The following is a 23,801-nucleotide window of genomic DNA, read 5'->3' as shown; positions in this document are numbered from 1 at the left end:
TGATAAAATATGGCTAATAAATGGAATCCCAGGGTGGCACAAACTACAAAGTGCTTAACTACTGGCTGAAAGGTTGGTGATTCAAATCCACTAAGGGCCCCCTCAGAAAATAGGCATAGTGATCTGTTTCAGAAAAGCCACAGCCTTAAATAGTTGTTCTCTTTGACACACGTGGGGTCATCCTGAGTCAGAATGTACTTGATAGTAGCTGACACCACTACCCTGCCTTTGGAGAATCATAACACATATTAACATTCTGAGGCTCTGTTGGTGTTGTTGTTAGATGCTGTTCAGTCAAGTATGACTCATAGCAACCCTATGAACTAAAGATCTGAACCCTGTTCTGTCCTGAGCCATCCTCACACTTTCTAACACACAAGAGCCCATTGCAGCAGTCGCCGTGTCAATCCACCTGGTTGAGGGTCTTCTCCTTCACCAGCCCTCCACCCTTCCCAGAATCATGTCCCTCTCCAAGGAATAGCCCCTGCCAGCAACGTACCCAAAGTATGTGAGGTGAAGCCCCGTTATCCTTGCCTCCAAAGAGCACCCTCCCCAAGACATATTTGTTTGTTCTTTTGGCCATCCGTGGGATGTTCAGTGCTCTTCTCCACCACCACGGCTCAAAGGCATCGATTCTGTCATCCCTACTCACTGACTAGTTTTCAGATGCATATCAAGTTATCAGAAAGACCATAACCTGAGTCAGATGCACCTGAGTCCTCAAACTGACATCATTGCTCCTCAATAATTTGGCGAGGTCCCTGACTGCAGACCTTCCCAGTGCAGTACGTCTCCTGGTTTGAGGCTCTGCCATTCTAGAATCGGAGCTCTGGAAGTGCTAACCCAGGGTTGCTAACCCAGGGGCCGTGTCTCTCTGGCAGTGTGAATTCACCAGAAGCTCTGAGAGAGGAAGATGGGCATTCTTCTCATGGGCTGTCCCTCAACTTCTGACGCCCTGTCCAGGGTCCACTGTGAGTGCGTCTCAGCTTGGCAACAACGCAAATGAATGTCAACTATAAATGACCCAGTAAAAAAACAGAAGCAGTGAGCCACGGGGATCATTTCCATGGAGTTTTCTCTCTCATTTCCTCCGTCCTAAGTCGGCTTGACTGTGGTTGAATCTAATATGTATCTGTTTGATGTACACAATTCAGAGAACATTTCCAATGTCTGCCAAAGCAGATTCACTTAAGAGCTATTAAGCCTCAAAAATCAGGTGTAATATAAATCACACACATTAGCACATGGCTTATACCCAGCACTTTTCAATTAAAGGGGGGGGAATACATTTAAGCTAACATCTACTATTCCTGGAGTTTTATGTTTTCTGCCAAACAATATTTGCTTTTAAGGAATCTCTCTGTGAAAATTGCTTAACTGAAAAAGCTCAGCAATGATGAAGTAAAAGCCAAGGTTGAGGGACTCCAAGGAAAAGGGTTATCACAGAGTCTCAGGGGCTTCATGGGGACCCCTCATGTCATTATTTTGAAGATAGACTAGTTATTGATCTTCTGCTGAAAGAGAAGACAGGACTGAAGGAGGTAGAGACCCCTGATTATGTTACAATATTTCTCACCACTCTCGCTCTGACATTCCACCCTCTGTGGAAAGTCCTAATACTGTTCTCTCTGCATTTTTAATGCCCCCCCATTCTTGTTCCCGCTCTCTGAAGTTCCCTCCTCCCCCTGAATCCACCATCCATCCATTCCAATCCTAAATCTATCAAGACTCCATCGAAACATTTCTTCTTTTATCGGTTCTGTGGCGACCACTCCTTTTCTCTGAAATGACATGTTGTTGTTGTTGTTGTTATGTGCCGTCGAGTCGCCTGCGACTCATAGCGACCCTATGTACAACAGCCCTAAACTCCGCTCTGTCCTGTGCCAATCGCACTGTCTCTGACACTCCCATCCCAATTATCCCAGTCACTGAATCAATCCACCTTATAGAGGGCCTTCCTCTCCTGCGCTGTCCCTCCACCCTCCCAAGCATGATGTCCCTCTCCTCACAACATGTCCAAAGTATGTTAGATGGAGCCTCAGAATCCTTGCCTCCAAAGAGCCACCTGGTTTAACCCTTTCCAGGACAAATCTGTTTGTTTTCCTAGCAGTCCATGGTATTCTCAATATTCTTCTCCAGCACCACAGCTCAAAGGCATCAATTCTCCTTCTATCCTCCTTGGTCATTGTCCAACTCTCTGATGCATAACAAGTGATTGGGAAGACCAAAGCCTGTATCAGACGCACCTTAGTCTCCAGAGAGACACCATTGCTCTTCAGTACTTTGGAGAGGTCCCTAACAGCAGACTTTCCCATGGCAATGCGCCTTTTAATTTCCTGGCTGCTGGTGCCAAGACTGTTGACTATGGAGCCAAGCAAACTAAAGCTGTGTACAATCTCAATCTCTTCACCATCCATCCTGATGCTGCCAATTGACATACCATTTCTCAAATGTCCTAGACTTTGGTAAACTCCCTGGAGATATGGCCAGGGTCGAATTTTATGTGGCTAGTTCCACAGCCATTGATATCGTACACCACCTGGCACATAGTAATTATTTGTTACATAGTGGTTAGTGAATGGACGGGGGAAAGTCTGCCCTCAGAGAACCAGGCAACAGGAATAGAAATTAATTAAAAATAAAAAATAGAAGGAAAACTTATGCTTCTCAAAATCACACCCAGGAAGTGACAGATGCCCTTTTTTCCTCATCTGTCAGCCTCTTTATTTCTCATTTGTTTCACTTAGAAAGGGTCATAACAAGGTTATCTTCACAGTGGGTTATATCCACATCTGAATAAAGCAGTCTTGTCTGATTTAATTATTCCTTCATGATTCTCTCTATTATACAGTAGATCCCGTGAGTCCTGTCTGAGAAAGGAAATGCAAATATTTTCCACTAATAGTGAGAGAAAGTGGTAAGACTTCCTTCATCAAAGGCAGAAAATTTGTGAGAGAAAAAAACAGACAACCCTTCCAGCTCTCACAATTTTCACCGTAATATTTCTACTTTAGCTTTTCTCATAAAGTCATATATTTCACATAGGTTTATTTCCTATATTCTGTCTTTCTTTAACTTTAAATATGCTCTTCCTGTTAGATACTTCTGAAAAGAAGCGTAATTAGAACACTCAAGTGTGGATTTCTTTGCAATTGTTCTGAATTTTTTAAAAGAGGTTTGTGGATTTGCGTTCATTGTGATGAGTAAAAATGTTTCTCGTTTCTCCTACTTTTTTATTATAAGCTATCTATGTTTCCTCTTTTCTTCCATTTCACTGTGATATGTGCCTGTTCTTGCCACATATGCTTCCAACCTCAGAAAAGCCCGCCTGACTGTCTTCTTTCAGTTCTTTTGGGCCGACGACCTCAGGACACTTCCCTAGAACCTTGTAAAAGTGTTCAAACAAGCCAGCACACCGTCCGGCAGGAGCCAGCAGCAAGTCACGCTCCTCTAACCACCAAGCCTGCCTCTCTCATCCCCTGTTCACACTTCTCCCACATGCAGGCCCCACGAGGCCCTTTACAGTGTGGGGGTGACCGCCTCCCCTTAACTGTGAGAGTGGATGACCAATGACCTGCTGTCCATTTCATCTGTCTGTTGTCAGTTGTCATGTGGTCAACATCTTGTACTATTTAGGGTAAGGATCCTCTCTGAATACAGTTGTTGTTGTTGTTGTTGTTGTTATTGTTGATTGCAGTTGAGTCAAGGTTGACCCATAGCAACTCTATGAACAAAAGAACCTAATGCCTTCCATAACTATCGTCATTTCTCCACATTCATAGAGTTTTCAGAAGCATGTGGTTTAGGAAGTGGATGCCACTCCTGCTTCCCAACCTGTTTTACAACTGGGAGCTCCACCAAACACTGTCAGCAATGGGAAACCATCATGGTATTGGATACCCCCACGGCACAAGGTTCAGCATCACAGCAAACCCAGGTTACTTCATACTGCACATTGACAAAGAGTGATGTACAAAGCGGAAGAGTGTTCCTCCAGATAGAACAGCACTAGTCTCATTTAGCAGTGGTTAAGTGTTGTTGAGTCAAATACAACTCAAGAATAAGCTTTGCACAGAAGACCTGAACTGTTTTCTATAATTAACATCATTTCTGTACTGAATACAGCAGTTAGGGGAAATTCCAAAGGGGGTATGTGATGTGTTCACAGAGATGGGCAGATGGCATTGTGGGAATATCTATTCCAAGATGACTGAGTCACAGCCACTGTACCAGCAGCCTTGCACTCACCCTGAAGTCTGTGTGGAAATTGCTGTGATAAGGACTTGTTAAACAAGTGCTGGATAGATACGTGACTGCCGAGTCAGTGAGACATTTTACTATTAAAATTGTGATTAACTTTGCTAGTTCTTGTTGTTGTTTACTGTTGAGTCGGATCCGACCCATAGCTGACCTTCTGGTGGGTTTTCAGAGGCAGTTAATCTCACAGGAGGAGATTGTCCATCCTTCTCCAGCGGAGCAGCTGATGGATTCAAACCGCATGCCTTTGGGATTGCAGTGCACATTCTTACCAGGTATCACTGCAGAGAACCTCAAAACCTCATTTTTATCACATGTTCAACTCAGCACTGTGCGTGTCCTGGGCTAGTATCTAGGCTCAGACAGGTAGTAGTACAGAAATTCAGGTGAATAAAAGTTATCTAGAAACTGGGGTCTGTGAGGAGACCCTGCCACTTTTAACCAACGACCCTTAAAGACAGGCTGTCCTGAGTTCCGTGGAAGAGGTGAGTCTAATGAGCTTTATGAAGCTGTCGCAGGCCTTCCATGGACAGCCACACCTATCCAGTCCCCAGGTGGTCATGCTGGACTGTCCTAAAGCCCAGTCACTGAAGGAAGAACATCTGAACCTTACTTGTTCATGTGGAGAGAAATTGGGATGCCTGATACACTGTGCGAATGATGAACTGTGAGCATGTTTTGTTGATATCATGTTGTATGCTGTTCAGTTAGGACTGACTCATTGCTGACCCTCCGCAGGCTTTCAAAGGCTGTAAATCCCATGGGAGGATACTGCCCATCTTTCTCCCATAGAGCAGCTGGTGGACTGGAACTGAATGTCTTTGAGTTGGTTGGTAGGACAGCTCCTTACCACTAGGTCACCAGCGCCCCCTGAGCTTATCATACTTGTATAGATTTTCTCAAATCTGTCTTGCCTTACGAAGCATATAAGCTGATACGAGGAAGGTGTAAACTCTCTTCCCTCTTCCAGTCTATCCTCTTGAACACCTCATACCTACTGAGAATGAGAAAAACCCCAGGTGTTGAGGGGGAGAGCCTACGATGCAGACAGCACTCCAGAAAAGAAAACTTTCCAAAGTTAATGGCCCCTGCTGCTTATCTTATCATCACACGAAGAAAAATAGGAACTTGACCTCCTGCAAACTGTTTCTTTGACTAGTAATTGACTGAAGCCTTAAATGGACAAATGATGGCATGGAGTTGGTGGGGAGAAGGGGGCCAGGTCATCTGAAGAAAGGTACGGGCCTTAGATTATGGATCATGACTTTTTACAAGTGTTTTGGTGACTTCTTGAGCCCCAGTATGATCTTTCAGGAAATTGCTGTCTGCTTGTCTCCAAGAAGATATGCAGCCTGGCAAATCCTAGCAGAAAGAAATAGCAATATGGGTACTTCCAAATAACACGCTACAGCAAGCTCTGGTGGCCTAGTGGCAAGAAGCTGCATTGCAATCCCAGAGGTGTGTGGTTTGAATCCACCAGGTGCTCTGTTGGAGAAGGAGGGACAATCTCCTCCTGTACCAGTCAGATCTGATTTGATGGCACGCACACACAAATACCTTTTTTTTAAAAAAAAAGAACCACTATCACTTTAAAAACAAGCTACAGAGAAGTTTTCTGTTAACTTAAAATACTCCCTCTTGTTAAGTTTTAATCATTCCTCAGAGTTCACCAACTAGAAGTTACTTCACCATCCAAAGCTCAACTCAATGTCATTGCTTTGAAACTGCCTCGTAGCTGACGCTTCAGCGCTAAGGCTGTTATCACACAGGAGGGTGTTGCTCATCTTTCTCCATGGATTCAAACCACTGAAGCAGCATGCCTTTGGGTTGGCAGCACGACTCCCTGTGGACTGTACACCAGAACTCCCTTGGTTGTTGTGGTGGTTGTAGGTGTTGTTGTTGTTGTGTGCTATCGAGTTGCCTAGAACTCATAATGAGCCTACGTACAATAGCCGTGAACCCTGTCCTGTCCTGAGCCAATCTCACTCTCTCTGACACACCTACCCTCATTATCCTAGTTACTGTGTCAATCCATCTCTTCCTGAGTCGTCCTCTCCTGCACTGTCCCTCTACCTTTTTAAGCATAATGTCCTTCTCCAAGGACTGGTCCCTCCTGGCTACATGCCCAAAATATGTGGGAAGCTTCAAAATCCTTGCCTCCAAGGAGCAGCTTAATTTCACCCACTCTAGGACAGACCTATTTGTTATCTTGGAAGTCCATGATATGTTCAATGCTCTTCTCCAGCACCACAAGTCAAAGACATCGATTCTAGCAGCAAGTACATACTCATTTTTTCCTATATATTGAATATATATATATACACACACACACACACATGTATATCTATAGGATCTATTCAATATATGTCTAAATTTACACACATATGTGTATATATTCATTCAATATCTATTTCTAAATATATTTTTTTCTATTTATAAATATATATTCAGTAAGGAACCCTCTTGTCACGGAGCTAACTGCTCAGTTGTTAACCAAAAGGTCAACAGTTCAAACCCATCCAGGTACATGAGGGAAAGTTCAGGTAGTCTGCATATATAACAACCAGAACCAAGAACATCCTTGAGACAAAGGTCTGCCCTGTCACATGGGGTCACTTTGAGTCAGAAGCAGTTAAGCAACACCCCAGAGACAACCAATGTTCCTGGCATCCCTGGGCTTCAGTTACTTACTTTCTGTTCCATCCATGAAAAATGTAAAAGATGCCTCTGAACAGAGGACAAGTATGCATGATAGAGATGAAGATGTCTACAGAAGCAGACAGGGATGCAAATCCTGGAGGAAATCTGAGAGTTTGCTAAATTTGAACCTGTGAAACCTTCTCCTGACCATGATTCTGGTTGGATGCTTGGATGAAGCCATGATAGATAAATGTTAAGAAACTGCTCACCTTTTGCCACATGACTCGTTCTGTCTTGGGAGACCAGGGGTCTCCAGAATAGGCAGTCTCCACTGATAAACCCAGAGGAGATATAAACCTATTGGAGAAAAGCGTATCCTAAACTTAACAGCTACAGTAACAGGGAATGTTCCACTGACCTACTTCAGAATGGTTCTCGTGGTTGAACGTCCACAGTGAATAGCACATTCTAACACGACGCAACTGGGCCAGTAGTAAAAATAGGACACTTATTTGTGTGTGTCTGGATCTCTACTTTTAATGCAGGTGTGTGTGTGTGTGTGTGTGTGTGTAGGTAAAACAGAAAGAGACAACCTATGGGAGACACTGCACATTTTATCCAGCTAATAAAGACAGTCTTTCCCATTGCTTCTTATGGATCTGCAAGTTGGACAGTGAATAAGGACTACAGAAGAATTTGTGTCTTTGAGTTACGGTTGTGGAGAACAGTACTGAACAGCCCATGAACTACCTAAGGAACTAACTAGTCTGTATCAGAGGAAGTACAACCAGATGGCCCCCTACAGTCATGCGTGGTGGAACTCTGACACACATGTTTTGGGCATGTGGACAGGAGGGACCCATCCTTAGAAAAAGATACTACGCTGAAAAGGCAGAGGGTCGGAGAAAGAGGAGAAGGCCCTCATCAGACAGATTGGCACGGTGGCCGTAACAGCAGGTCAAGCAGCGACCATAAAGCTGACTCAGGACAGAGCAAAGGTCTGATCTCTTGTTCAGAGGGTCACTGTGAGCTGTGGACTTGACAGCACCTAACAACAACAAAATAAGTACAAAAAAAAAACACAAAGAAAAGGAATAAACACTAAAATTCTATTCAAGTGGTTTCTTCCTAACTTATCAAGGCTGTCCGTTGTCCATCCACAGAAACAAATCATTAGAACGACAAATCATTTTATCACATATTAACCTTACTGGGAAAGAAAGTCCAGCTGTTTCATGGCATAACCCACAGAGAGTTACTCTACTAATCCAAAGGCCACGCCCCCCTGGTGGTTCGAATCCAACAGCGGCTCCACAGAAGAAAGACGTTCAGTCTCCTCTGTACAATTTACAGCCTCAGAGAACCCACCGGGGGGCCAGCAAGGCGTCGGTTCTGACTTGATGGCAGTGGGTACAGCCTCTCTGCACACCCAGGCTAACACACACACGTGAAACACACACACGTGCAAACCCTTACCTCCAACCAGGAAAATAGGGCTTCGTGTTGACACAGCATTGTTGTTATTAAGTGCCTTGCTTACTCTAAAACTAGCAGTAGCTACGCCAAAGGGTAAAATCAAGGATTTTTTTCCCCATCAAACTCATAAAAAGTGAACCGTTCAGTGGACGTGAGGGGCCCCATCAGTGCCACCACTGTTAGGGGTCATCGTGTTGACTCTCATTCACAGCATCCCTCGGGCAGGGGAGGATGGTTGAGTCTTATTCACCACATCCCTGGACAGCAGCGGGCATCATCCCATGGGGTTTCTCGGCCTCTACTCTTTACAGGATTGCAATGCCCATTTCTCCCCACAGTCAGGAAATGCGTTCAGACCACTGTCCTTTCTATGGACATATAAATGGATTCTCAAGAGTCAGAAGCAAGAGAATGGTGCAGGGGACTCATGGGATCATATTTTCCTTCTGGCTTTGCATGTCATAAACCCTGTGACCTTGGTCAAATGCATGACCATTAAAAAGACTGATACTAGCAATATCCTTTTAAAACGTCATTGCAGTTAAGTCAGCTCCAGATGATAGTGTTCCGAGTGGCCCCGCGTGTTACAGAGTAGAACTGCTTCTTAGTGTTTTCTTAGCTGTGATCGTTACAGAAGAGCATCCCAGTGGTGTAATCTGTCTTTGCTGTAATCTTTACAGATGGGAGCCCCAGTGGCATAATCCGCAGAGCGTTCTTGTGCTAATCCAAAAACAGTGCCTTTCTAGCAGTTTGTCTCCACCTGCAGCTCTGACAGTGAAAGACGGACAGTTTCCTCGCATGCAGTTTACAGCCTTGAAAACCTGCTGCAGGGCCAGCTCGGATTCAACGGCAGTCACTTGTTTGGTGATTGTTTGGGGTGGTTTTCATCTTTGCAGAAGCGTATTTCCGTGCTTTTCTTCCGCGGCACCACCATGTGTCTAAACAGCCAGCCTCTGGGCTAGGACCCAAGAACCAACCCTTGGCACACCCCAGAAACTACATAGCAATAACTTGTTCCTGGAACCTCCTGATTAATCTATAAAGTAAAGTATGAAGTAAGCTAGGAAACTAAAAAAGTAAGCAAAAACCCTGAACTGTCCACTGTCCTTCGGGTAAATGAGAGAAAGTTCTTACAATAATAAGTCTCATTCTTAGGGAAACATTTTGGGGGTGGATGGGAGGGGTTCATCATAAGTGGGCCAGTCCACTATTTGGGTCCCTGAAGAGAAATACAAGTTCTACAGTCTTGACCTACAAGAACAGTGCACTGAAGAGAGCAAAAGATATTTGAAGGCCTGCAGACCTCAGAGACAAAGATAGATTAGGAGATTATCGTGCAGGGACCAGTGATGTCAAGTTCAGATACTTCACAGACAATCATGAGAACGTGGTCATTGAGGTAGATGTCTTTTCTCCACACTTTTCAAACACGCATGCCTGAAGAAAAATTTGCTGGTTATGACATTGTGATGTGAACTGATGACCGTGGGGGCAAAGGTTCTGGACCCCACACACAAGGCTCAGAGCCAGCCCAACTTTTGATGCTATTTTTAAAGCCCAGTGCAGGCGAGAGGAGGGGGAAATAAGGGAGAGTTTTTCCACTAGCAGTCAGGAACCGAAATAGGAAAGATCATCAGAGGCATTTATAAACAATGAATGCCATGGACTTTTTTTTCCCCCAGCTGCAAAAGGGGTTGGTAAAGGAGTGATGGAGCAAGGGGTTGGGAAATAAAGGTAGAAAAAGATGGTCCAGAACTCTTTATATTTTTAATGGCTCCTTTTTATTTGCTGGATGGTATTTCACATGTAACTGGAGAATTACTGCATGACAGAATTTCCTGGAAAATCTTGGAAATCAACTTGATCCAGTTGAACTGGCAGTTAGTGAGAGATGAGAGGGGTTATTTTTAATCAAAGTCCCATGACCTGAGTTCAACCATAATGGAAAATGTGTTCCCTTTCTTCCCCTTTACGAGAAAACTTTCTTCCTGTGAAGTGATAGAGACTTAAGCTATAATATCATCAGGCTGACTCTAAAGCACAAGCTAGTTATAATACTTTCAAGACCGTGACAGGGAGCTTGGGATTCCTTTCGAGATGATGAAGAAGAGAGGATCAGTATAAGTCAGGGTTTGAGCCAAGTCTGCACAATCTCTCGGCACCATGGAGCGAGAAGACCACTAGGTCGGGAATCTTGAGGCTCGTGTTTTAATGCCACGTTTGTGATGCAGGAGCCGACCGAGCAGTGTTTAGGAAACCGTCTTGCTCCTCCCGAGCCAAATGCTTTTATCTGTAAAATGAGCGTTGGCTACATCTGGGAGGGCGAGGCGATTCCGACACCAGTCCGTTGGAAGGGCCCAGAAAAGGTTCTAAAAGATGCAAAACAGCTCAGTAGCAAACTATTATGATTAATTAATAGTCTGTCACATACACAAAATTAAGGCATTTGACACATTCAGGTTATATATTTGCACTGTCTAGGTTTCTAATGCTATGAGTTGCCTATGACTCAAGGGCACTTAACAACATAGAGTGAGACCAGTTGGCCTAGTGGACAGAAAGTGATGCTCCCAAGCCAAAGGTGGGCGACTCTAATCCGTGGCCCTAAGGCCTGTCTTTAATTGTTTTGGATGAAACATCCTTCTAGGTCGTATAGCTCTGGTGTGTCCACTTGCCGTACAGAGGTAACTTGTGGTCGCTGTGAAGCTGAACACTGTGACACTGATGTGTCAGATGTGATAATGGTTACCCATGGTGGACAGTATTTGGTAGCACTCCCTGGTTAAAACAAGCTTGGAAGCAGGAGTGGTATCCACTTCCATAAATAGCTTGCCTCCAGAAACCCTATGAACTTGGAGAAAGGATGAAAGTCATGCAAGTGTCAAGGACTTTCGTTCATAGGGTTGCTAGGAGTCGTCTAAGATTCAACGGCACTCAACAACAACAGATTACTAATAAGGGAGCTCTGGTGGCCTAGTGGCAAGAAGCTTCGCTGCAATCCTGAAGGCACACAGTTCAAGGCCACCAGCCGCTCTGCATCAGAAGGACTGGCAATCTCCTCCTGCGAAAACCTGTTGGGAGGGTCAGCTATGGGTCATTTCCTAGTCAACAGCATGCAAGAACTACAGACTACTACTGTTGCCTAAGGCAGGCTTCTCAAAAGTCTAGTGTGTATACAAGTCAACGGGAATCTTGTGAAAATGCAAATAGTGGGTTTTGGAGGAAGCCTGCGATTCTGCACTCCTAACAGGATCTTGGGGGACGTTGACAATATTGGTCTGTGCACCACGTCTTGAGTTTAAAGGCTCTAGAATATCTTGATGATGAAAATTATATAATACTGTTAGCTCCGAGATGAGGGGGTAACACAGGATAGGACAGGACGCAGATCTGTGGCTCAGAGGGTCACTTTTAGTCATACTCAGTGGCTCTTAGCAGCAGCACAGCTCTGCAAGGGAGCTCTGATGACACAGACCATATGGTGTTGCACCGCTTACCCAAAGGCACCGCCTCTCCGGCGGTTCGAATCCACCAGCTGCTCTGCTGAAGAAAAAACTGAGCAGTTACCTTATTTGCGATTTACAGTCTCTGAAAACTCACTGGAGGGTCAGCTATGTGTGGGTTCCAACTCAACAGCAATTAGTCAGTGAGTGATAACTTAGCAAGGAAAGCTCTCGTAGCACAGGCTGCAGTATTACGTGCTGCTTTACACAAGGCTCTGGCTCCAGTGGTTCAAATCCACCAGCAGCTCTGCCGGAGAGAGCTAGACAGGCTCCTCACAGTCAGATTTACAGCCTCAAAAACAGGATGGATGTGAATCGGAATCCACCCCAATGGCATTAAGTTGGTTCCAGTTTGGCGGTTTTTTTGGTGTTGGGTTTTTTCCTCGCTTGATAAGTGACTGAGTGTTATATGGACATTTATATTGCCTTAGGGAGAAAGGACATGAAATCTTTTTAAAAACAAAGAAGTGGCTAATTTTACATTTTTATAAGATTTCTAATTTTATCTCTTACATAAATATCTCCTTTTTTCCTTTTCATTCTACATGTATTTAATAAATAGCTAGAATGTTAAGAATTTATGATGCACATAAAGTATCTCAGCCAAGGCATATACCAGAGTACTAGAGAAACCCACATCAAGATAGATGAAGAAGAGATTGAAACTGTCAGCGACTTAATCTTACTTGGATCCATAATCAATACACATGATACCAGCAGTCAGCACTGGGAAAGTCTGTAGTCAGGGACCTCTCCAAATTACTGAAGAGCAATAATGCTAGCTTGAGGACTAAGGTGTGCATGATACAGATGATAGTCTTTTCAATCACTTGCTACACTGCTGAGAGCTAGACAGTGAATAACAGAAGAATCAATGCCTTTGAACTGTGATGTTGGAGAAAAGTACTGAATATCCCACAGACTGCCAAAAGAACAAACATATGCCTTAGAGAAGCTGAACCAGAGTGCTCCTTGGAGGCAGAGATGATAAAACTTCATCTCACATACTTTGGGCATGTTGGTTGGAGAGGCAGTCCAGAATAATAGGTGCATAGCAAAGTGGACTGGGAAGGGGGCAGAAAATTATGCCATAATGAATGATTTTTTAAAAGTGAACTTGAGGTGAGTAGGGTGGAAAACGTGCAACTATGAATGAATGAAAATCCAACTATTTTTGTAAATTTTTGTTAAAATCACAATAAAAGAAAAGTGAGAAAATGTTTATAACCTCCTATCTCAGAGTGAGAAGTGGCCTGGACGTGGATCCAGGTTAAGCACGTCTCTGCTCTTTCGTGAACTCCTTGCCATGGGACCACTCTACCCCCACGCAGGTCAGATCACGTTCCTATTTGGCTTTGGCCAGAAATTTCAAGAGTTCTCAGTTAAAGTCATCCAGTTGTCCCTGAATTCCAAACGTGGTGAATCAAAAATGTGGTATTTTGCTGGAACCAGAAAATAAATGCAGTTTCAGTCAAGTGTAACTGATTGAGGGAAAGGAAGGAAGGAAGGAAAAGGAAGGGAAAGGAAGGAAGGAGAAAGAGAGAGACAGAGAGAGAGACAGAGAGAGAGAGAGAGAGAGAGAGAGAGAGAGAGAGAGAGAGAGAGAGAGAGAGAGAGAGAGAAAGAAAGAAAGAAAGGAGGGAGGGAGGGAGGGAGGGAGGGAGGAGCAGGGATACAGGCCCAGAGATGCATCGGCAAGCATGGTTTAAGGCAAACTCAAGTTAGGAGTCTGCTTCTGCCTGACACTAGCTGAGTCATCTTAGGCAAGTTGTTTACATTCTCTGATCATTATAATAGTTAACTTCAAGGAATTGTTGTGTAAGAGAGGATATATGTGAATTCTGGTTCTCAACATTATCTGCAGAGCTTCTCTAAGCATTTTTGTGACAAATCTTTGCAAATGTAATTCTTACCACTCAATTCTAAAATTGAAATTACTGCATCAAAGAATCATGCATAGGATGAAAGCTTTGAGACCTGTCCCCAAATTAACCTAACAGCTGTGCTATCATTTTTCCTTCCTGCCAGCAGTGAAGTCAGTGCCCAGTCCTCATAACAAGTAATAGTGGCCTTTCTTTCCTTCATCTTAGTACATACATTTGATGGGGAGAAATAAGTGACATCTTCCTATTTTTATTTCCCATTCTTTGATTAGCAGTTAAGTCATTTTATTAAGTGCTTAGCTTTCCATGTCCTTTCTCTTATAAATTGTCACTTGAAGCCTTTGGACCAACTCTTTTTTTACCTCTTTATTATCTTTTACCTTTTATTGTGTGACACTTGCTTATAATCACAGAAAAATTCAGTGATGTTGCCGCTGGTGGCTTCAAAAGGAGTCCTGGTGGCATAGTGCATTGCGTGTTACTCTGCTAACTTCAGAGTCAGTGGTTTGAATCTCCAATAGCTGCCCTGAAGGAAAAAGACAGGGCAAAATATTGTTTGATGGTTGGCAGGGGTAGGTGGAAAGGAGAAAGAGGGGGGGAAGTTTGTAAATATATAACTATACTGTGTTTGTTCTTTTTTGACTGAGCTATTTCACTCAGCAATATTATAAATAGAACAGGCAGATCCTTGAAGATCCTCTCCAGAAAAAAGGCTCTGTGGACATGTTCCTGAAGAGCTTGAAGGCCAAGTTCGCTGACATTGACATTCCCCACATGCCACAGTCAGCAGTCCTAGTTCTCTCCATTTGGTCATGAGTCTTCACACTGTTAGCAATAATTTGGCCTTCTTCAAGTTGTGGTGGTTGTTGATTGTCTTCGAGTTGAGCACGACTCATAGTGACCATATGAACAAAAGGCCTGAAGCCTTTCTATAACTATCGACGTTGATCAAAGTTCATGGATTTCAATGTTCAGCGCTTCTGGATGCCATCAGATCAGGTCCAAGTCATAGAGACACCCTGTGAGTAAGGGAAGTCCCATGGGGTTTTCTGGACATTTGTGGGAACAGACTGTCAGGTCTTTATACTACAATCACGGTCAGGGCTGATTGAAAACGCCAACATTTCAGTGAGCACTGGAGGGCTTAAACCCTTGCACCACCAGGATTTCTTTCTCTACAGGTCAGAGCCATTTTTACAAGAATAGCTTAAAAGTACTTTTTAAAAATTCTTCATTATTATGAGGGAAAAACTTAATAAGTACAATTTACCTATATGACCTAAGAAGTATGAGCCTTCATTATAAAGAAACTGTGAGGTGCATTCTTCTATAAAGGCTACAGTTAACACATTAAAATATGTTCGACAAGTATTTGAAGTAAACTTGTATAAAGCGACAACTCAAAATCTCAACTTCTTGCTGAGTTGAAAGCTCCACTGGGTTCTCAGAGGTGGTAACTCATGCAGGAGGAAACTGTCCAACTTTCTCTCTCAGAGTAGCTGGTGGGTTCAAACCATCTGCCTTTGGGTTAACAGGAAAATTATTCTCTAGGCCACCAGAGCTCCCTTTTATAAGCAAATATCAGCTTACTTGTTTGTAAACAGCAATAGAAGGGAGGGATTTGGGATGCTTTACAGGACAGGAGATTAACATGTACCTGCATGTCTTGCGGCACTGGTCTGTCCATTTGCTGTACAGAGGTAACTCGTGGCTGCTGTGATGCTAAACGCTGTGACACTGATGTGCTAAATGCAACAATGGTTACTCATGGTGGACAGTGTTTGGTGGATCTTCCCGATTAAAACAAGCTTGGAAGCAGAGTGGCATCTACTTCAGAAATAGCTTGCTTCCGGAAACTCTATGAACCTGGTGATGGGAGGAAAGTTACACAAGTGTTCAGGTCTTTCATTCACAGGGTCGCTATGAGTCATCTACGACTCGATGACATTTAACAACAACAACATAGAGAGAGCTCTGTTGTCCTAGTGGACAGAAAGTTATGCTACCAAGCCCAAGGTGGGTGATTTTAATCTGTGGCCTTCAGGCCTGGTTTAAATTGTTTTTTTGTCCAACATTCTTCTAAATGGTATAGCACTGGTCTGTGCATTACTGTACAGGGGTAACTCGTGGTTGCTATGATGCTATACGCTGTGAGACTGATGTGTCAAATGCGATAATGGTTACCCATGGCTGACAGTGTTTGGTGAATCTTCCCGATTAAAACAAGCTTGGAAGCAGGAGTGGCATCCGCTTCAGAAATAGCTTCCCTCTGGAAACTCTATGAACAGTGCTCAGGTCTTTCATTCATAGGGTCACTATGAGTCATCTACGACTCGACAGCACCTAACAACAACAACATGCATGCCTTATCTGAGGGTATTCCTGGTGGGATCCTGACTTTGGTGTGTCCACTCAGCATTAAGGAATCTGAAACTTGTGACTTCAAAGGAAGTCACCATTCAGAGTGGCCAAGTGGTATTTTTTTTTAAACCATCTCATCACCACTTAGATTTACATGATTGTAGTAGGTTCTAATTTTCACAGACAGAACCACTTGGTTTTTCCATTTCATGCTCATAACACCCTCTCTTATATGGCAGGACTGGGGCCCAGTGGCAAAGTGATTTGCTGAAGGTCTCAGAGCTAAGGAATAATATCTAAATCTTTTTTTTTTTTTCTCTTTTCTAAATATCTAAATCTTTTGATGCCATGGGCCCACCATGCTACCTTCATACATATGCGTGTGCGTACACATGCATATCTGGGCATGAACGTGTCAATATAATGCAACTTACGCACAGAAGTTTAATAAATTATAACAGTGGTCCTACTTTTATAATCGTCTAGCTATATTTCTCCACCCTAGCTCCACTCTTCCTTTCAGAGAAATTGTTCATGGTGAGAACATTGCTTTTATTAAAGGAGGACTATTCATCTATGGTTTGTTTTGGTTTTTTTTAATGCTCTAAGTAGGTACATATCAAAACTAGAAACAGCAGTGAGTACTCGTATTGGTTAAGGCATTTGCAGCATTGACTCCTAATGAGTTATTGATTGTGTACATAATCACCGGATTAGAGGGTTTGGCAGTCAAGTCAGCAATGGGCGGGCTCTTCGCTTCCCACTGTGGTTCTGTGTGTTTTCAGGGCCTCCTTGGGCTGTTTTGTGCAGGATGGGGCGTAGTTTTGATGTGTTGTTCATACAGTCGTGGTACGACATCATCAGCTCTCCACTACCTAACAGCCATGGGTCTGTAGACCAGTATAGTCCATCGTCCCTTACACCTGTCTGTTATGTGGACTCCTGTGAGTGCAACGAACACCAGCTTACATCTCCTGAGAGTTCCTGCTCATGTCTTTCAACTCTATGTCTCGCTCACTCATTGCCATCAAGTTGGACTGTAACTGACCCCCTGAAGCAGGTTTTTGGAAGGAAGGCTGGAAATCACATGAGAGGAGATGGCCCGTTCCTCCCAAGAAACTCCAGGTGGGATCAAAGTGCCAGCGAGATACAGCCTCTGAATTAGCAGTACAGCTTTACACCACTACCACCACCAGAGCTCCGACTATACCTGCCATTGTTGTACAGACGTAACAACTCGTCATAGAAACTGTCAAATCTGAACCAATCCATAGCTGCGCTTTGAGCAGATCTCCAGAGGCAGTCAGTCACATGAGAGAATGCCCATCTTTCTCCCATGGAGCAGCTGGTGGACTCAAACTGCTGGCCTGTGCGTGGGCAGTGTCCTTCTTTATCATTAAGCCACCACGGTTCCCTCCAGCTCTCTATAACCCACACTAAATGTTCTCAGACTGCCTCTTCAAAGAGAATGTTGTCCCAGGCAGAGTTATGATCCCACAATGGTCTTGGGAGGACTTTTTTGGCTTGTTGTTGTTGTTGACTGCCTTTAAGTTTGAGCACGACTCATAGTGACCCTATGAACAAAAGGCCTGAAGCCCCTCTACAACCATCAATATTTATTAAAGTTCACAGAGTTTCCGGAGGCATGTTCAAACCCTGACCTCACTGATCATGTTGGTGGTGGTTGACGATGTTAGTTGCTGCTCTGTTGTTGTGTATCATGGAGTCATAACTGACCGATAGCTAACCTTCCAACTGGTTTTCTGAGGCAGTTAATCACGTGGGAGGAGACTGCCCATCCTCCCGCAGAGCGGCTGGTGGATTCAAACTGTATGCCTTCAGGACTGCAGTGCAGCTTCTTGCCACCAGGCCATCCATGCTCCCTGGTTGCTGCTCTTGAGAACCCAGACTAAAACAGGTAGTGAACCCGAAGAGACACGCCAGAAGATGAGGTCAACACGGCCACCAGAGGCCGTGTCCTGAAGAGCCTCATAGGGAACAGTGAAAATCTTGCATATCATTCTGGATGAGACCTAGAGCATTTGGACAATGTTAGTTTGACTGTTTTGGAAAGATCACCTGATTGCTGTGAGGAAGTCAGGATGTGGTGGGATGTGTAAAAAGACGGTTAGAAACCTGGAAAGTAGATGGCGAGAGGACACTGGATGGTAAGAACTGGGGCTTTGGGGTTCAAGTATACATTGGGAGTTATGTCTACTGAGCATAGTGGTTAACTTTTTCCCAACGAACTGTTGTTGCTAATTGCTGTGGGATTGATTCCTGAAAGAAATCTATCCCATAAAGGGTAAAGATCTACCTGCATGGAGATGGCTAGCAGAAGAGATGGAGGCAGGAAGGAGCTGGCCCACAGAGTCCCAGAGACTTGGCCCTACTCCCAGCTCTCTCCATGGTGGCTGTCTTTCCCTGGGTCTTATTATCTCTATTGTTGTTTTTGTTATGTGTTGAGTTGCCTGAGACTCATAGCAACCCTATGTACAACAGCCCGAAACCCTGCTCTATCCTGTGCCAATCTCATTGTCTTTCACAGTCCTACCCCCATTACCCTGAGTCAATCCATCTCATAGAGGGTCTTCCCCTCCTGAGCTGTCCCTCCATCCTCCCAAGCATGACGTCCTTCTCCAAGGAGTAGTCATCCTTGCAACATATCCAAAGTATGTCAGATGAAGCCTCAGAATCCTTGCCTCCAAAGGAATAGCCTCATTATCGCTACAAACGTAAAATTCAAGCTTTAGTTCATGAGAGGGTTAAGATCTTAAAAGTTCCACTGTTGCACTCCACAGCTGATGTATTACATTCTAGCCAAACTCAACATCTATTTATTCTTAGATAAATAGATAGATGGATAGAGTCATAGATATAGGGATAGATTGATAGATGATAGATAGATAGACAGACAGACATTGATGATATATTTCTGCATGCTCATAAAATATCCCAGTACCTAATACATAATCATTATAGTGCCACTATGCATTCATTGATCCATTCTCAATTTCATGATCATAAGGTTAAATACTGTCATCAAAATCCTTAGTATTTTGAACTGCAACTTATAAAATATCCTAGATTTAGTCCAGAATCTCAAATCTCCGGCGATTTACTGCCTCTGAAGACCTACTGAGGGTCCAGCTCGACCGTACATAACAACAACTGCATTATTTCAGAGTGACTAAATAGAAAACTCATGTGACCAATCTCCTGTGATTATCCAAAGTTGTTGGCCTCTTTAAGCCTCCCAGTGTTTAAGTTCATGCTCTCATTTGGCATATATTATGACAGTAGGTGGGACCGGTCCTTGGAGAGGGATATCATGATTCGGAGGGTGGAGGGACAGCGCAGGAGAGGAAGAAACCTCGATGAGATATGTCGATTCAGTAACTAGGGTAATGGGGGTAGGTGTATCAAAGACAATAATATTGGCACAGGATAGAGCAGGGTTAAGAGGTGACTCGAGGGCACATAACACAACAACACTACTATCAGAAATGCAAAATGAGCTCTTGTGGCCTAGTGGTAAGAAGCTGTGCTGCAGTTCCAAAGGCACAGGGTTCAAGACCACCAGCTGCTGCACAGGAGGACGGGCAATCTGAAAATCTGCATCTGAAAACCTGTTAGAGTGTCAGCTATGGGTCATTTTCGACTCTACACTATACTACCACAACAGCAATACTATCCGAAATGCTGAGAATTGGAAGAACTCTTCCCTTTTGATGAGGATATAGTTGAGACCCTATGAATATTAGTACTTTGCTTGTTTAAAAAGCTAGCATGAGACAGATTCAAATTTAAAACTTTTCTTTTTCTCCTCAACTCAGGCATAAGGGTCACGAGCAATAATGCCTTTGTGAGAGAGGTCACTAATAATAAAACAAGTTAGACCTCAAGTGGCTCCTACAGATCTTGCTGCAGTAAATTAATGCCACCTCAGAGTAGATGTGAATTACTCCTTTCAACTCTTCTGTGAGCCACAAAATGCAAGCTTTCCTGTTCAATCGCTCTTTCATTCCACAGTGGAAATTGGAACACCTAAAACCAAATAATTACTGGGTGGTCTGACTCATACAAAATAATGCAGTGCATTAGAACGGACAAGGAAAACCAAAATTATGGTGTTTGAGGTCTGAAGGAAAATATGCCTCAGTGTGTAATGATGCTATTTCAGAGTCCAGCACAAAATGAAATAACTTTGCTCTTTGAAGCTTTTACTTACGTTCCCACGCAGCGTACAAATAGTCTTCTCTAAATCTGAAAACAGAAAACGAAGTGATTGTTTTCCAAGGCCCGCCTTTGAAGGCACTGCAAGGCTTTACAACCAAGCGGTTGTTCTTAAAAAGAAGAAGGAGCTCTTCGACTAGTATTTATGAACACACATTCCCAATGATGCCTGGTGTGGCTGTGTCACTTCGGCTTTCTGTCTGTAGTTACAAGAGTAGACATGGCCTTGTTTTAAACAGGGAGAATGTAGATCATACCTCTTGACTGGCTCTCCGTTATTTGCTCCACTCAAGAGCCTACCTATTGTTTTTTCCCAATTAAATGCCAGGTCTTGCCACACCTCCGTTTTATGCTCTAATTAGCTCCAACTGCATCTCCATGTAGATGAAATAATCCCAAACAAAGGGACTGGATATCCGGGTCAAGCATTTGAAAGTGTGTAACTTTGAGGAATCTCCTCTGACCTCAGCCCAGCCATTCTGTGCCCATTCCCTCCGGCCTCTGCTGTATAAAACGGAATGATTGACACAATTTTCATATCCTTGTTCTAGTCTAGACAAAGTCAGAAAATATCCCATTTTAACCTCTTTTTCTTGCCCCTATCAGGCTTCTTTCTAAAGTGATGAATGGAAATTTCCAGTACCACTGGCCCCTCCCTAAAGCTCCCAAACATCCTTCTCCTCTCTGTTCTCCCCAGTGACCCTCCAGCCGCCTCACCTTGGGACTTGGTGCCGTAACGCACGTCCCAAGATGACACCTAGCCTCCGTTCCTCTGTGCCTTCTTGCTTCTCCTCTAGTCCTGCTGCATGTCCCAACAAGTTACGTGTTTCCTGCTTTCCATAGCAGAGCTCCACGCCACCTGCTGCCTTCTCCTCCTTCCCCAGGGAGGAGGACAGGTGTCTGATAGACCACTGCCTTCCTCTCACTATGAGACGCCATCAGCCTTGTCGTGCTGACCCAGTGCACATTCTTCCATCAGTCACTCTCCTGAGAATGTGTCCGGAGTAACTCAGATTCTGGGATGTGACGAGGTGAGAAAATGAAATATCAGGGCTTACACTATTTGTTGTTATGTGCTGTCGAGTTGCTTGCAACTCATAGTGACTCTATGTAAGAGTCCTATACCCTGCTCTATCCTGTGCCAACTTCACTGTCTCAGACACACTCATTTCCACCACCCCAATCACTGAATCAATCCATCTCATCGAGGGCCTTCCTCTCCTGCTCTGTCCCTCTACCTTCCCAAACATGGCATCCCTCTCCAAGGACCAGTCCCTCCTTGCAACATGCCCAAAGTATGTCAGACGAAGCTTCAGAATCCTTGACTCCAAGGAACAGCCCGGTTTCACCCTCTCCAGGATGAACCTGTTTGTTCTCCTAGCAGTCCATGGTATATTCAACACTCTTCTCCAGCACCACCGCTCAAAGGCATCAAATCTCTTTCTATCATCCTTAGTCATTGCCTAGCTCTCCAGTGCATAGCACACAATTGTGAAGACTATAACCCAGATCAGGCATACCTTAGTCTCCAGCCTGACATCGTTGCTCTTCAGTACTTTGGAGAGGTCCCTAACAACAGACTTTCCCTTTGCAACACGTCTTTTAATTTCCTGGCTCCTGGTGCCAAGAGTGTTGACTGTGGAGCCAAACAAACTAAAACTAATAACTATCTCAATCTCTTCACCATCCATTCTGATGCTGCCAATTGACCCAGTGGTGAGAATCTTTGTTTTCTTGATGTTGAGCTTCAATCCATATTGAAGGCTGCAGTCCTTGACCCTCTGCAGCAAGCACCTCAGGTCCTTCTCAGTTTCAGCAAGCAGGGTTGTATCATCTGCATAACGCAGACTCTTGATGACTCTTCCACCAATCCCGATGCCACATTCCTCCTTGTACAATCCAGCGATATTTAATATGACAGAAATAAACGCAGACGTGAGTGATATATATACGACAAAGAAAATAAAATCTGTTACTGTGAATTGAGAAAACAAAGAACGTGCAAGGGGTGATTTTTCTGGAGTATCAATAGGAAAGAAGTGGCGGCGGGGAGGGGAGCGGTAACCAGAACTGAAGTTGGAGGTGAATGTGGTAGGAGAGAGACTCTACCATAATGTTTTATTCATCTGCAGCCTTCATGCACAAGCCATAAAAGAGAGGATATGTGGTTAGGAGAGTCTATTTTTCAGTGACTGAACACGAGTCACTAAGAAAAGGTAAGCTGTATCCTAACCTAGGTCCCCTGTGTGTCTCACAGGAACCAACGCTAAGCATGGACTGCGCTGTAAAGCCTGTAAGATGAGCGTTCACCACAAGTGCATGGACGGCCTGGCACCCCAGCGGTGCATGGGTAAGCTGGTAAGAACTCATGCCAGGGGGAGCAAGCCACACTGCATCCTGCCCAGGGCACGCGCTCGCTTTAGTGAGATCATGCTCTCCGATCACCTTTCCTACAGCACCTTGAGAACTGGACAGCCCCAGAATCCCTGCCTTGCCAACTTCCTGATTTACACGAAACACTGAGAAACGGGAGAGCCTTACCTACCTAATAAATAGGGCAGTGTGCCCCTGGTGAAAAGAACTTAGGACTCTTCGCATGGGAGCCAACTTACCCCAAACTGGAACTTTGTCCATGTTAGTCCTTAAGAGTCCCTGGCATCCTGGGATGACCTAGATTTTAAAACTGAAAATGCTACATCTTGGCAACCCCTCTCAGTCCCGGGGTGGTGGGGGAAGGATGATAATTGGTCACTTTAGTCCTCCCAGATAAAACTGAATGGGAGTCAGTAGTGGGATAGAGCTGACCACCAAAAACAGAGTAAGTAACAAAAAAATCATACCACTTCAACCAAAGCAGGTGGTCCAAACCAGAGGATGTTGGATAAGCATGGCCTGTTTCAGTTAACAATGTCCTCTTGAGAGTATACACTTCAGTACTGGTGACATATATTGAAAAAAGTAATCCAGAGTGCTTTTGAGGGTATCTGAGGCTAAGATGGCCAAAGAATTGTTCAAGACCCAGAAATCCTTAATTTGGCTAATATTTCATAATAGTTCTCTTGCAAAAATTGAACACTTCTTACACAGAAAAGCAATTGTTGCCTTTTGTATCTCCAGGAAAAAGACCTACCCTCTAAGTACAAAGTCTTAACCATCAGAGGCAATGTCTCCAAAGATCAGCGTGTAGGATTAATGAGTGTTCGATCAGGGTTCAAAAAAAGAATGGCATCACTTGACAGAACAGCTGGAGAAGATTCTGACATTGAATAGGGACTGGGCTACATCCCACTAAGTTATTTTCCAGTGCTGGGATATAATAAGCATAGTGTAATAAGGACCTGAAGTGCTTGCTGCACAGGGTCAAGAACTGCAGCCTTCAGTATGGCTTGAGGCTCAATGTCAAGAAGACAAAGATTCTCACCACTGGACCAGTTGGCAGCATCAG

General features: G+C 44.1%; 1 protein-coding gene across 1 annotated transcript in view; it reads left to right on the top strand.

Annotated features, from left to right (window-relative positions):
* Nucleotides 1-23,801, top strand: part of STAC (SH3 and cysteine rich domain) — a 160,594-nt gene that overhangs the window by 65,857 nt on the left and 70,936 nt on the right. Inside the window, exon 3 of the mRNA XM_006890605.1 lies at nucleotides 22,614-22,714. Coding sequence (XP_006890667.1) covers nucleotides 22,614-22,714 — 101 coding nt within the window. The remainder of the gene's footprint in view (nucleotides 1-22,613; nucleotides 22,715-23,801) is intronic.

The sequence above is a fragment of the Elephantulus edwardii genome, unplaced genomic scaffold (assembly GCF_000299155.1).
Source record: "Elephantulus edwardii isolate Elephantulus edwardi_28Jun2011 unplaced genomic scaffold, EleEdw1.0 scaffold00091, whole genome shotgun sequence".
In the NCBI taxonomy this organism is placed as follows: Eukaryota; Metazoa; Chordata; class Mammalia; order Macroscelidea; family Macroscelididae; genus Elephantulus; species Elephantulus edwardii.
This window is presented reverse-complemented; position numbering and strand designations above follow the sequence as displayed.